The sequence below is a fragment of the Mastomys coucha genome, unplaced genomic scaffold (assembly GCF_008632895.1).
Source record: "Mastomys coucha isolate ucsf_1 unplaced genomic scaffold, UCSF_Mcou_1 pScaffold16, whole genome shotgun sequence".
Taxonomy (NCBI): Eukaryota; Metazoa; Chordata; class Mammalia; order Rodentia; family Muridae; genus Mastomys; species Mastomys coucha.
This window is the reverse complement of record NW_022196898.1, coordinates 89,007,271-89,021,645: the sequence shown is the minus strand read 5'-3', so window position 1 is coordinate 89,021,645 and position 14,375 is coordinate 89,007,271. Positions and strand designations below refer to the sequence as shown.

At 40.2% G+C, this 14,375-nt stretch overlaps 1 protein-coding gene across 2 annotated transcripts in view; it reads right to left on the bottom strand.

The window, feature by feature from the left end:
- Positions 1-1,307: 1,307 nt before the first annotated feature.
- Positions 1,308-14,375, bottom strand: part of Unc5c (unc-5 netrin receptor C) — a 345,405-nt gene continuing 332,337 nt past the window's right edge. For both annotated transcript variants that reach the window (XM_031375664.1, XM_031375665.1), the window contains 2 exons: positions 8,735-8,913; positions 1,308-7,846 (listed from right to left, as the gene is read on the bottom strand). In XM_031375664.1, coding sequence (XP_031231524.1) covers positions 7,681-7,846; positions 8,735-8,913 — 345 coding nt within the window. In that variant the 3' untranslated portion in view covers positions 1,308-7,680. The remainder of the gene's footprint in view (positions 7,847-8,734; positions 8,914-14,375) is intronic.

Here is a 14,375-nt window from a genome sequence, read left to right as displayed (position 1 = left end):
CCACACTTTTCATAGGACTCCAAGGCAAGTATCAAAATACACCCGAGCCAAATGAGTTCTTCTCTTTCTGTGTGGGTCGCTTTACATGTGGCAGGTTTGTTTTCTCATTGGAAATAGCAGCAAAGTACAAAGTACAAGGAAGTCTCCTCACTCAGGGGAAATATCTAGGCTCTGTAATTCTGACTCAAGCTTCTGATATTTACACAGTTGGAAGGTCTCTGGGACTGAGAAGGGTTCTTTACCTGGTACCATCAATTGACAGTGAGGAACAGATTCAGGGCAAAGTCAATCTCAAAACTCTAATGACCTCATAGAAATACTTTTGGGGGTGGGAGTTCAGTGATTTCACCTTGAAAACATTTGCATATTGTCCAACGTGTGGGTGACAACTTCAGTGAAACTTGTAGCTACTGAATCTCAAAGAGGGAAGAGGCTGAGGCTAAACTGTACTGAGGAACATGGATTGTATTATGGCTAACTGGCTTTATTTGCTTCTTAATCAAATTTTCATTCTTTTATCTATAAACATCCCATGGAGTCTATGTTTGCAAGGCCCCTTTACATATTTTCATTACTTCTTTATCCCGTGAATAAATACTTGACTTTCTCACCATTGTGTAGGTTCTGGAGGGAAATGTTCTCCTCACTGTCACAGTGGTTTACCTTTGTTGGTTAGCCAAGACAAGCAAAGAGGTCAAGGGGCAGATGGCAGTCGATTTACAGTATTTCTCTAAGTCAGTGTGTTAGACTGACTCACTTTTCCTTACCAGAGGCATAGCTGCTTTCCGCGTCAGACCTGCAAACTTTCTGCTTGCCCCCCTGAGTGACTGAGGTCCTGCACGAAGGCAGACATTCTTCTGGGATTCATGATAGCTCTGGGCTGCCTCATGAGGCTTGTCTTTTGTTTCCTGTTATTGTAGTTATTTACAAACTCCACTTGAGATCAGATCTTTGAGTGTAGCACATGGCCATGTTTATAATAGGCTCCAGAAATGTTGATACAGGTGCTGGAGCGTGCTGCTGTATTAACTGCTCCCTGGTATCCCTTGCAAGCTTTTCCACACTCACCAGCTGCATCCAGAGGAAGGAAACCAGAGCCTCTACAGGTAGGTCAAGCCATTGGCCCAGAGATTGCGATGTGTGATGTTGCTGGAGAAGCATCCTTTTACAACTTTACCCTACCAGGGAGGAAGGTTGTGATTGCCAGTCATACAGGACCCAAAGGATTTTTGTCTTACTGAAAAAAAAATCCCCAATAACTTCTGGACACAAAGCATCTCTGTGTTATAAAGAAACGGAGCCTCTACTGCTTATAAATATAATTTATTACCTGTTTAAAAATTCTTTCTTACATTTGTACATGTGGGCTGACAGAGTAAATGCAGGCAATTTACAAACCAAGGGGACTGCAGGAAAATTGGGTGAGGCAACCAGAAAGAGAAAAGAGGCACACCCAAAGCTGGTACCCCTCACCTCCACCACACAGAAAGGCGACGAGTGGAATGCTGGAGAGCACGCCTCAGCCACTGGGGGTCATTAGAAAAGGAGTTGCATAGAAGATACAGCAAGACAGAAATTCCATAACAAAGGAAGAAATGTTCCATATCTGAGAAGCCAAGGTCGTGTTGTTTTGCTAAAAATAGAAAAACTGACAAAGCATAACATTTCGACCTGACACTTCTGAAGTTGAACCGGTCCAAAGAAGACAGCAGGAGGGTGGCCCAGCCTCTTTATGTTTAAGCAGAAGGCTGGGGATTGTTCTCTCGTGAATATGGGTTTTCTTCTTTAGAACTAGGAGGAAGATTACTGGTTCCTTACAGCTCAACATTAAGCTTAATACACACAATACTGGGACATCTTACACACACTCACATATACATACACACATACACACACACAGTACACATACAGTAATGATATTCCCTGCAACTTGGCTAAATACATTGTCTGAAGAGTGAGGGCATCAATACCCCTAGTAGGACAGGAACAAGTGAAAGAAAGAATGCAAGTCATGTCTTCAACTGGCTCCTCTTTCTTTCTAAAAATAAGGAGAAAAAGATATCTGAACCCATATGTATGTGCAGTTATAGATGCCGTTAATGTCTCTAGGAACACAGAAAAGGGCAAAGGCATTTTCTACTAGCTGTGGATTTATTTTGTATGCTATCTTAAAAATGAGTTTAGCACAGCATAGAGCTCCTTATGACGCTTTGATGTTGCCACATCATCACTGAGTGAAGATCAAAGGCAGAGAGCTCATTCCTTAGGCTGCCCATCAGGACAACAAGCCCACAGTTCACAGTCACCATGGCTGGAGGTCATCTGGCTCCCTGGCATTAGGCCTTTGGCATATAAAGATGACATGGGGTTTAGGCTTATTTAAAATGGGTCTTACAGTACTATTACCTGCAATTTATAATTCTACCATAGCACAGGTTCCCAAATGATATATAAAAAGCTGGTGTACCATAGCAAATAACATGGCTGGTGGACAGCGGATTGTATCTCAGGACACTCCCTGGTTTTCTGCTTAACAACTAGTGGGTTTGGCCATGACTGTCCTGATAATGGCAGGGACTTCCACTTTAGGATTCTGGTACTCTTGGGATAGATTCCTTCATATAAAGTTTAGTATACTGAAGACTTGCAGGTTGCCTCTTACATCTCTCTGGCTTTGCCTGCTAGTATGTTTATGGAGTGTATCTATTTGTCCTGAGGATACCCCAGCCACACTTAAATAGGCGTCTGAAAATACCTTTGGTTGAATAAGCCTGTTAGTATTCCACCACAGATCAATAAAGGAAGCAGCCAAGCCCACTGGACTTTTTGAAGACTGTTGCAGTAAGTTTTCAGAAGAAAAAGGGCAACTATTTGGCCAAAAGAACTAAAGGATCCACAACTACACTGTTCATTTGAAGAGATTCCCCCACCCTGGTACATGCAGGCCATCTCCACTCCTTAAACCAATGAGTTTAAGTGTTAGATTTTCGGAAACATGTATGACTTCATATGGCTTATTTAGCCTATATGACCATAAATTAGTATTGGTTATAAGAAGTGTATTCCTCATAGTCCCAATCCCATCGAAAAATTATCAGGTGACTGTCAAAGTGGTCAGTGTAAGCAGAGGTGACACAATCGGATCTCTTGGGGGCAGAGAAACAGTATTTTGTTGTATAGACAGTTATAAGGTTTTCAGTCAATGTCAGCTCAGTATCCTTTAAAAATACAAAACCAATACAAAACTAAAGGAATAAGATAGTTGGTCCCACGAGGCACTCAGAAGGCAAAACCAGTTTTATTATCTTAAGAAGAATAATAAAAATATTTTTCTTTTGGGTCTATAAAATAAGATGCTCATTGGCCATTATCATCTTTACAAATGACTGATTTGAACAATGATGTTCTGATTTACAAAGCTGCTCGGAGAAGGCATCTTGAGCCTAATTCCACCCACACTGTTTCTGTAATCCTCCTTTGCTACCACTGGCCTTGGACTTGCACCAGCATCTATCTCGGAATAGATTACTTTTCCAGAGCAATTACTCAGCTCAAATTCATGTTCATCTTGAAGACTGGGAACAAGTAAATCTTTTCTACTTTCTGTCTCATATTCTCCAACATCCTTCTACTTTGATTAGCTCCAGAGCACACACTGTAGGCATGTGTATGGATTCTGGGGTAGAACATCATCCTTAGAAGCTCTCTTTGTCCTGTGGCTATGGAGGGGTGCATGATCCAGGATCACAGATGCTGGTCCTCATCAGAGACACACACAGATGTAGGCAACCATCTACTCTCCTCCAGATGTGAACTGTCTTAATCCTACCATCTGAACATTTCCTTTTCAATCACTTTTAGGAGAAATGTCTTCAAAACATAGTTTTAATACCTATTTTCTAGAGGATCCTAAATATAGCCATTGCAACTCTTCCCTAAAGAATGTCTCTACTCTTTGATAGTGGAATAATTAAAATCTGTAGAATCATAGCATATATGAAAATAGCTAATGATACACTTTGATCTTGGACCTCTCATCCCCCAAATTATCCTTTCCCCGGAGAGATGAATTTGCTCAGGTCACAATGGAATTCTTATAGCAGAGACAATGTGTCCGCTTTGAAGATGTTTGGCTGTGACTTTCTTGACGCATGCTTGTACTCAAGCCAATTTGAATTAATGTCAATAAGAAGAGAACATGAGGCTTTAGATTCCTAATCACAGAAGGTCTACTTCATCTGAGGATTAACAGCCACAACTTCCATGTCCATAGACACAGGATTCTCATTTACAAATGCAGAGCATATTTAACCAGATATAGTGGTACATACTTAAACTCTCACCACTTGTGAGACTGTAGAAATAGGGTTATGGATTTGAGGATGTTCTTGGATACCTAGCAAGAATATATATCAAAAGATTAAATCAAATAACAAACCCAAAGGGATGCCATGTATTTGTATATGTGTGTGGAGCCGTTGGTCAGGGAGACTTTCTTTGTGAATACAGTTTAATGTTTCTAAAAGTCAGTGTTTTGGAATTAAAAAGTTTCAAATATGCAAAGCCCAATGACAATTTTCAGAGACTTTTTTTATACAGATTCCATATATGTCTTTTACATGAAAATAACTTAAGATGTGTATAAGTAAGTTGATGATTGCTATACCCAGAAAATTGTGAAATGGGTAATTTAACTGAAGAATACGAGAATAAGAGAATTACACACGTGGGTAAATTTCACTATGTCTGTCTGACACAAATGTCTTGTCAAACTCCACAGGTACTTTGACTCTTTGTCAACTTTTTGTAAGCTGTATATGAAATTGAGTAACTATGTGACAGGCCACTAGATGGCACCATGCGCAAATAATTAGTTTTCTACCCACCCACAGCAAGCAAAGCATTCCTCAGAAGCTCTGGAGAAGTCAGACATGCCACCTGAGTGATGATGAAGCTCCCTCTAAAATGAACTGTGGCAGGCGAAGCTTGTGTGTTGGAAGGCAGCTTTCTAACAACTATCCTTTTCTTCCGAAGGAGAAAGAACAGTTTGCTTAGTGACAATTATTTGATGTATGTTATGTTCTAGTTTGGAAACTGTCACTCTCATGATAGAAAGTAGTTTTATGACAAATGATCCCTTCATAAGAGATCAGTCATTTTTCCTTTTCCTGTTGTGAGAGTCTGAATAGAAAAGCAAGTATCTCTAGATGCTTGAACGTGAGGATTCTCAAAAGAATCAGTAATGCTGCTTTGGTTATAGTCAGAATTTCTGGGTTGGTTACTTAACAGATTTTTTTAGGATAAATTAACCAGAATAGCAACATATTTGTTCCTCTTGACTTAGCACAAAGCATGGAGGTGACACAGAACATCCAGTCCAGATCTCTCAGTTTGGATTTCTTTGATGGTTCCAAAATCCAAGTAGTGAAGCGGAAACTTCACACTTGTTTCAAGAGGCAGCAATGTATAAATCTTTCTTCCTTTTGTTTTCTAAGAATATCAATCAAACTCTTAAAAGTTTGAATGAATTCATGGTTATAGACATCAGCCCCCAAACTTGCTTAGGAGTATATAATAATCCCCTTTCCCAGTCAGTGGGACTAGGATTTTACATATGAGTATGGTTAGAGAAAGAGATTGTAGAATACATCTCTGAAAGAGAAGAAAAACAGCATGAAGAAAGACTTTCCACAACTGTATCCACAGTTCTTTAATGACTAAGATGGAAGAGTTAGAGAGTATCAGGAAGTAACAGAATCAGGTGGTATTGGGCAAAATGATTCCCAATGGAATCCATTCAGCAACCTGGATACTTCCAGCCCCAAAGTACACCACAGCCACATTTTGAAGGTCGTGACTTAAGGACATGGGTGCTTCCTATTTAACTGTGTTTGTGACTGTGGGGCTGCTAAGTTTCCATTCACTATCTGTGGAATGGAGTTCCTATATCAAAAAACAAAGTCAAACAACCAAATGAATGAACAAAACCCAGGATGGTCCCAAGGAGAACTCATAGTATGCACAACTAACATTTTATAGAATTAGTGAGCTAATTAATCTCTGTAATACAACTGAATATTATTAAAGCAAAGAGTGATAAAGAAAGAAAAATGATACCAATTCCTTCAGCTGCATGGGCTTTTTTGTAGAAGTGGTCTTGAGATCTCGAGATCAGTAAATGAGTAAAGTAGAATTTACAATTATTCGGAAGGCTGGAGGATAGAGCCCCACCAGAGGTCAAGACAATGGTAAGAAAAGGATGCCATCTCTTAGTGAACAACGTCATGCCATAATGATACAAAGATAAAGCCAAACAAATAAATGCACATTGAAGTAATCCCTGTTCAAGTCAATCCTGCCTGCAAGATATAAAAGGCTGAGGACATCCCAATGGGAGATCAGCATTCTGGAACCTTGAGATGATCTCGCCTCACCCCATAGTTTAGGAAGAAGGACTATGAGCTCCAGTGAGTTTCAATGTTCTCCCCAAAGTCACGCAGCCAGACAGGGACCAATTCCACAAGGATAACTGGTTTCCTGATTCCTAGTTCAGACACTGTTACCCACAACCACACTGCCTCTCAGATAGCCACAAGAATAAGTGAACTTTACATAGAGAACTCTCCTCAGGATAAGAGCAAGAACAGAAAGACTCTGCCGAGCAAGCTGAAAGAGTAGACATAGCCAGTGAGCATTTCTGTCTTTTCCACCACAGAATGGTAGATCAAAGGTCAAGGAAGCAAAAGCTATTGAGCTAAACTGGTAACCACGCCCACCTCTTTAGGCAAGAAAGGGAGGCAGGTCTAGTCAACACCAAACACTAACAGTATTGCTAACTAAAACAAAAGGAAAATCTTTTTACTAGAATATTTGTAATAATCATCAATAATAATGATAATATTTTTAAAAAACACTTGAAATTGCTTATTACAAACACACGTGGTACAGAAATGTTCATGTGGAGGAACATGAATTGCTACCTCCCCTGTAATACTACAGCTCTGTTCCCAAAGGATTCCAACTGGGTTTCCCCCAGGATGTAAGGAACTTTAGAAATTTCTCCTTTACATTTAGATTCTCCACTTCCCTGATACCAATGCCAATACTGGTCCAACAAGTTTCAGAAACAGAACACTGATGGGAAGATTATCTGAGACACTTGATGAATACGATTTTTAGCAAAATCTGTGATTTCTCTGTAAATTACTAATCTGAAATAGACACAATAAACCGTCCACAGCTTCAACTTCAAATGATCTGAACAAAAATAGAACAAGCCATGGACAGTGTCTGCATCCCTGTCCAATTTGATGTAAACAACATTTGTAGAAACTGGGTTTGTTAAGAAAGTTTATCCATACATCTGGATAGCAATAAAAAGCGTTTCCTAGGAAACTGTAAGATCCTGTACCATACAGCATACAGCCCAACGAAGAGAAAATTAGATTGATTCTTAAATTCAAGGTACAAATTTACACAATTTTTCTTAACTCCCGTGGTGGTGGTGCTGTCCGAATGAAGTGGGCATGTACCTTGGTGGTTATATCTGTCCCCCACGTTTCCTGTTGCCATCTTGCTTGTAAAGCGCCTTGGTCCTATCTGGATTTCCTCCTCAGATGTGGTTCCCCTGAACACAGACTCCCTGTGTAATTTTGTCCTTCAATGTCAGTTCCAGTGTGGTCAATACTGTCCTTCGGCTGCCAAGGACACTACTGTTTCATGTCTTCCCATTTCTTCCAGGACAGCTGCCAGCATGCTCAGATTTCCATCTGGGAAGTTTTGTGCTTCCCAAAGATCCAGGATTACTCCAGTTGGGCTCGATTTGGTGGCAAAGTAATTCAAGTACCTGCAACCAGGAATGGGAAAATATGCTTAGAGGTGTGATTTACAGGTCTACTTACAGTATTATCTTCTCTGTGTCTGTGCTAAACCTGTCTGTCTTAAAGTATTTCAGTCCCACTGTGGATTCTAGTGAACTCCACTTAATGATTGCTCCATTCCTAATTAGATCAGGCCCAGACAGGACATGTGCTGTTTAACTTTGTTAACCTCAACTCTGAATAGGATAATTTAAGAGACAATGTGTCTGTGGGTTTTGTCCTAAACAGAAAATCAAGAGGCTGATGTTTTCTGTCCAGCCCAGGCTGTGATGATCTTTGACAGGTCATACCACATCTCTTCCTTGGAGGTGACAGATATATTCTACAAAGCAGAGGCTCTCAGGGTCTCTTTATAACTTAATACAAGTGCTTGTGTGAGCATGTAAATTATGTATCACACATTACATCTTGTTCAACTGGTGATGAATGAACAATAATTATTGAATAGACATCATATTTAGGAACTCTTAGCACATGAGCTAGACAAAGTAGATCACAAATCTTCTTTTGTTTTGTTTTTTTGAGACAGGGTTTCTCTGTTTAGCCCTGGCTGTCCTGGAACTCACTCTGTAGACCAAGCTGGCCTTGAACTCAGAAATCCGCCTGCCTCTGCCTCCCAAGTGCTGGGATTCAAGCCATGCACCACCACTGATAAATGTCATACAACCCAGAAATTCTCTTGGAACTGTTTGGAACCTTATAATACAAGGTAAACAAGAGCTTAATACATATTTTCAGAATGAAAACATAAACAGATGCATAGTGGGAAAAATTCTGATTTCTATATAACTTTTTTCAGTCCTGGGACGTCTGCTAAGTGAAAGCAGTAGGTCCAGAAGCCTGGGCACATTCACCTGTCCAGGTTGAGTTTATGGGCCAGCATCCTCCAGTCATGGCCTCTTGTTTGGGGGGCATCCAGGCTGCTGCATAGCTTCTGCCGGATAGGGAGAGGGATGCTGAAAGCAGTCGGTCCAGTGACAGTGGTAATGGTGCTAGCAGGGTCCAGGAGAGGCAGATTGATGCCAGTAGGTTCCTGTAGGAATGAAACAATTTTCTTTTCAGAAGACAAATGTAATCCCTGTTGACTCAGTCAGTATAATGCTGGACTCTCAATTGAATATTCTCTGTATCCAGCATGAGGTGGATACAAAGAATACGTTCTGTTCTCTTCAGGAAGGACAGTTTCTTCCTGGCCTCAAGTAGTGGGTTAGTATAGGCAGGACATTGGGAGCCCATGTTCAGAGGTCCCAGGTCAGATCCGGGAGAGACAGAAAGCTCTGGTGAGATTCCACAATGTCTCCCTTGGAGACACTCCAAGACAGCAGCTCTCAACCTGTGGGTTATGACCACTGAAAACTATAAACTTCTAGTAGCCCGAGGAACTGAGATACCTCTCACTATCACAATTACAGATATGAAAGTAGCAACATAAATACATTGATAGTTGGGAATTGCTAAGGCCATCAGAAATATGTGTCTTCTGATGGTCTTAGCTTACAGGTTGAGAACTGATGCTTCAGGAAGGGAGGAGAGAGGATATGTCTGTCTATCTTCTCAAAGGTTTAGATGTTGGAAGTTCTTTCTGAAGGAATAAATAGATGTTAGATGAATAAGATCTTCTAGAAGCCATCCAGCCCCAAAGGCATCCTCTCTGTGAACACATAGGACACTCTTGTTCACCCTGGGAAGGTGGCTTCCTTCGTCTCTTGCTTGATAAAATGGAACGATGCTAAGAGATATCAAATTAAGACAAACTTAAAAAAGAAAATAGTAAACATAGAATATTGCCTCAGGGCAAGCCACTAATGGTACCCTCTAATTGCTGAACCTCCTTGCTTATTTTTTTTTAAAATCCAATTTTAGTAGAGAAAACTATAAATTGGCTCTTAAAATAGTTTCAGCTCATAAAGCAGCACAAATGCAAAATCTAGATTTCATCTGCAAGAGAAACTCTAATCATTTTCTGATCACTTCTGTTGGTCTGAAAGCAAGAGGAAATGTTGCCTGGGAACCATTAAAGCAATAACAAGAAATCTTCTTGATATGCTTTGAATGCCACCTCTTTTTTAAGTCAGGTAACACTTTGGGGTGCACAAGTAGTTGCTAGAAGAGACACTAGGCACAGAGCCCAGGTCATCCTGAAGTCTATGATGTCCTTCTAAGCACTCAGCTTAGGGGGTCATAGCCACTGCTGTTAGAGCCCCCATGTCCTGCCCTGTTTCTGAGGCTTCCGAAGACTTGGGATCATGGGAGCTTTGAGGGGCAAGTGGGGTCTCTCAGCTGGCTGACTCCCCAAATGTGACCCACAGGGTGGTTTGCTTTTTGAGAATCAGTGGCGAATGCCGATTTTCAACTTCTATAATCCCTCTGGATGACTCCCATTTAGGAGCTGGGGGACATGTTAGAGAAAATGTTTTTTCTGGTGTTTTGATTGTTTGTTTGTTTTGCTGTTATATTGTTTTTTCTTAATTACAGAATATATATACAATAGTCTTGGCTTTGATCAAAGTATCAGGGCTCAGAAGCAGTAGCTTGGCAGAGACATGGCGCTGGCTCTTGTATATTAGCTCTGGCTCCATGGCAAGCCTGTGGGCTGCTGCTGAGAAGCAGCCAGTAGGATTAGAGAGCTCTGATGAGACTCAGAACCTGCAGCTCTTTCCCCTCAGGCCCAGAGCTCTGCCAAAAAAACATGAGTTCATAACCTCCAGGGTCACAGGGCTTCATAAAGGCAAGCCATGAGTCATTTAGGGGCACATATCAATGCTTATCAGTGGATTCATATTGGAAATGTTAGGGCTCAAGAGTTGTGTTTATATCAAGCACAGTAATATTCAATGACTGCATGGTTGTGGGGGAGCAGAAAAGTTCCACACTCACCACAGTTTAGTGACTTCACCCTGGTTCAAGTCCTCTTACTCCTTTATTGCAACTATTCGTTAGGCCCAGAAGGAAAATTTACCCTCCCTCAAGTATATCCCCACCTTGATTGTCCCTGGGTGGGATTGGAGGTTAAAGTCAGCACAGGGAGATCTCATCTACCAGGCTAGGCTGTCTCCCTGTGGAGTATAGGAAGCCCCAGGGATTCCTCCGTCTCTCCCCAACCCCTCAGTACTGGGATTATTATCACATGTTGTACCACGTCTAGTGTTTTTACTTTTATTTTTTATACGAATTCCAGAGGTCAAAATCAGGTTCTCCAACTTTATCAACTGAGCTGTCTCCCCAATCCTAATATTTTAAAATGTATTTAACTGTATGTGGTTAATGTTCTGACTTCAGAGAAGCATAATGGGTAAATCTCGTCACTCTTTTCTTTAACCCCTATCTTTTTCAGTCTCCAATTCTTAGTATGCTACTTTCAGGTCAGTGTCTTATTGCTGTTCTTTGTTTGAGAGAGAAAAGGACACATATACACATGGTTTTGCTCTTCTGTGGTTTGCCTTATTTTACCTAACATAATGACCTCCATCCAGTTCTGGCTATTTCATGACAAATTATAGGAGTTCATTATTCTTTATGACTGAGTAATGCCCCATTGTTATACACAGCATATTAATTTTTTAGAGGGTCACTAGGCTGAATCTGTGACTTAACTATTGTGAATTTGGCTGCAAAACACAAGGGCCCATAGTCATGTTTGATTAAGCATGCTAGTTCAATTTCTTCTGGTTATATACTTAGAAGTAGGATAGTTGGATCATACTACGGACTATTTTTAGTATTTTTAGGTACCTTTATAATAACTGTACTGATTTACATTCCCATCAGCATATGAGAGTCTCTTTGGCCACATGCTCATTAGCATTTATTGTTTGTCACTTTGATCACAGCCCTACTAACTGGGGTGAATGCTATCATACGGTGGCTTTGATTTGCACTCCCTGATGGCTAACTGAGCAATTTTCCCCATGTATGTTGGCCACTCATATTCTTTGGAGAAGGGACTTTGTCATAATTTGCTCATTTTAAAAGTTAAATTATTTTCTTTGGTTCTTTCTATTTTCTGGATAGGGGCCAGTCCCATTCATAGCCATCGTGTGTTTTCTCCCATCCTGTAGCTCTCTCTCCATGTTCTGATCATTTCCTTTGCTCTGCAAAAGCTTTGCAATTTGAGGTGATCGTAGCTGTCCATTTTTCCCTCTATTTCCTGAGGTTGGGTTTTCCTATCCAGGAAATCATTACCTTTAACAAGGTTTTGAGTTGTTTTCATTGTGCTTTTTTTTTTTTTTTTTTTCACTAGTTTTCAAGTTTCAGGTTTGGTTTTGTGTGGAGTATAAGGAGGGTTATGGCTCAGTCTTCTGCATGTGTGGATTTTCCCCAGCATCATTTGTTAAGAGGCTGTCCTCAGTGTGCAGTGTTGGTGCCTCCCTTAAAAACATCTAGATGTACAGGCACATATTTAGTTCTGGGATGCAGCTTGACTGGCTTTATACACCTATGTTGTTTGGAATGCTACTGCCCCACAGTAAGTAATGGAATTAGGAATTATGATGACCCCTACTTTGCTGATTTCATCCAGGACTATTCTAGGCACTTATTTTTTAAGAAATATATTTTAATCCTTATGAATTTTAGGTTTGCATTGAACCTGAAGATGACTCTGTGTAATAGAGACATTTTAAAATTTTGTTTAATTTTTGTAATTCTTAGACATGGGGGATTTTTTTCCATCTTGTGTGCTATTCAGTATTTTTCATGAGTGGTTTGTGCTTTTCATTGCAGAAGTTTTCTGCCTCCACTAAGTTTTCTCAAGGTATGTTTTCCTGCTCTATCTACTGTAAACAGCATTGTAGTTGTGATTTCTCTCAACAATTCATCTTTGATATATAAGTAAGCTAATGATAAATAAGGTAATGACATTTGCAAGTTGATTTTGCATGTTACTACTGAATAATCAGTTATTATACTCTTTGGGGTCTATTTTTCTATCGATAGATCATACCATGGGCATAAAGAGAGACTTGACTTTTATCTTTCTAATTTGTTTTTTCTTTCTCTTGTCAAATTTCTCTGTATATTTGTATTATTCTTAGTGAGAGATATGAGAGTGGATACTTTTATAAATGTCCCTGTCTTAAAGGAAGCTATCTTCAGCTTTTTCCTATTCAGTATGATAAAGTTGGCGGTTTATCATACATTATAGTTTATGTTCATGTATGCTCCTTCAATATCTAATCTGTTCAAGGTTTTTAACATCTATAATTGTTGTAATTTTCTTAGAAAGCAATGCTGGTATCATAAACACAGCTTCAAAAACTTCCCTCTCATGAAAACTGTGGGATGGTATCAAAAGAATTGGACTTAGTTCTTCTTTAAAAGTCTAGCCCCTAGTTTTGTTTAATCAATGAGGGATATGTACAGCCCTGACCTAAGGCTACGTGGGGCTCTACAGGAGATGGTGGAAACTGAGCTCCAGTTCTGACTTGGAGTAGGGAACCCCTACAACTCTGCTCCCCTCACTTCTCAGCCTGGCCCCAACCCTTCTCAGGTTGCCATCTTGGTGTTACTTGCCCTGACTGAGTGCTGCAACACTCTCCTGCTTCTCATTCCTGCTACCAGTTCTAGAAGCAGCCCTCTGACAGGTCTTTTCCTTTAATATCTTATACACATGCCTTAAAATCTGTCCCAAAGACCATGTGCTACAACACCCATCTTCATATATGCCAAGACATCCTACTTGGAGGCCCGCCAGGACATGGCCATAGCTCTTCAGTATTCCTCAGGTTCAGCCCTATGCAGACTGGATGGACTGCAAATTCCTTTGCTTTCTTAATTTCTTGGCAGGCAGAGTATTTTATTTGCTCTCTTATCAACAGACTAACCTGTGCTACTCACACGGTGCCCTGTACATTGAAGCTACACAATTCCTGTTTGCCTAAATGGGAGCAGGCATTTTTGCTGTGGTGGTGAGACAGTGAAACCCATTCCTGATAAATTCAAACCTGCTGAGTAGAATGTTCTGTTTCCTTCTAACTACATGTGAATGAGGGCTTGGTTCTTCTCATTGGTAAACCCTGAGGGTGAAGAAAGGCTAGTTTAAAATAGATATGGATCTCTGGAAAGTCTCACACACTCAGCTCATCCCTTTCTTGTTGAGTAAGGAACCAACACCATTTTATGTGGGTATTGCCCTAACTTCTAACTTGGCTACTCTGCCTAGGTTTCTTATTCTTGAAACAAGATATGTACTATATTTATTGGATGGCCGATAGTATACTTTATACAGTGAAGGTAATCAGAGAAAATGCACATATACCTTTATGTTTAAATTTCATGTACTAATTTTCTTTTTCTATTGGCTTTTCCTTTACTTCCAGGTAAAAGTAGAGATTACTCTCACAGAACATTTATTACAATAATCTTTTATGATAGTGGAACCATCTGCTTTTGATGTTATAATTTTCTTAGTTAACCATATGATTTTTTAGCATTAACCAAACATCTGTTCTGGGTGATCACCCCATAACTTTAGTTGGGTGGTGGTTTTCTTTATAT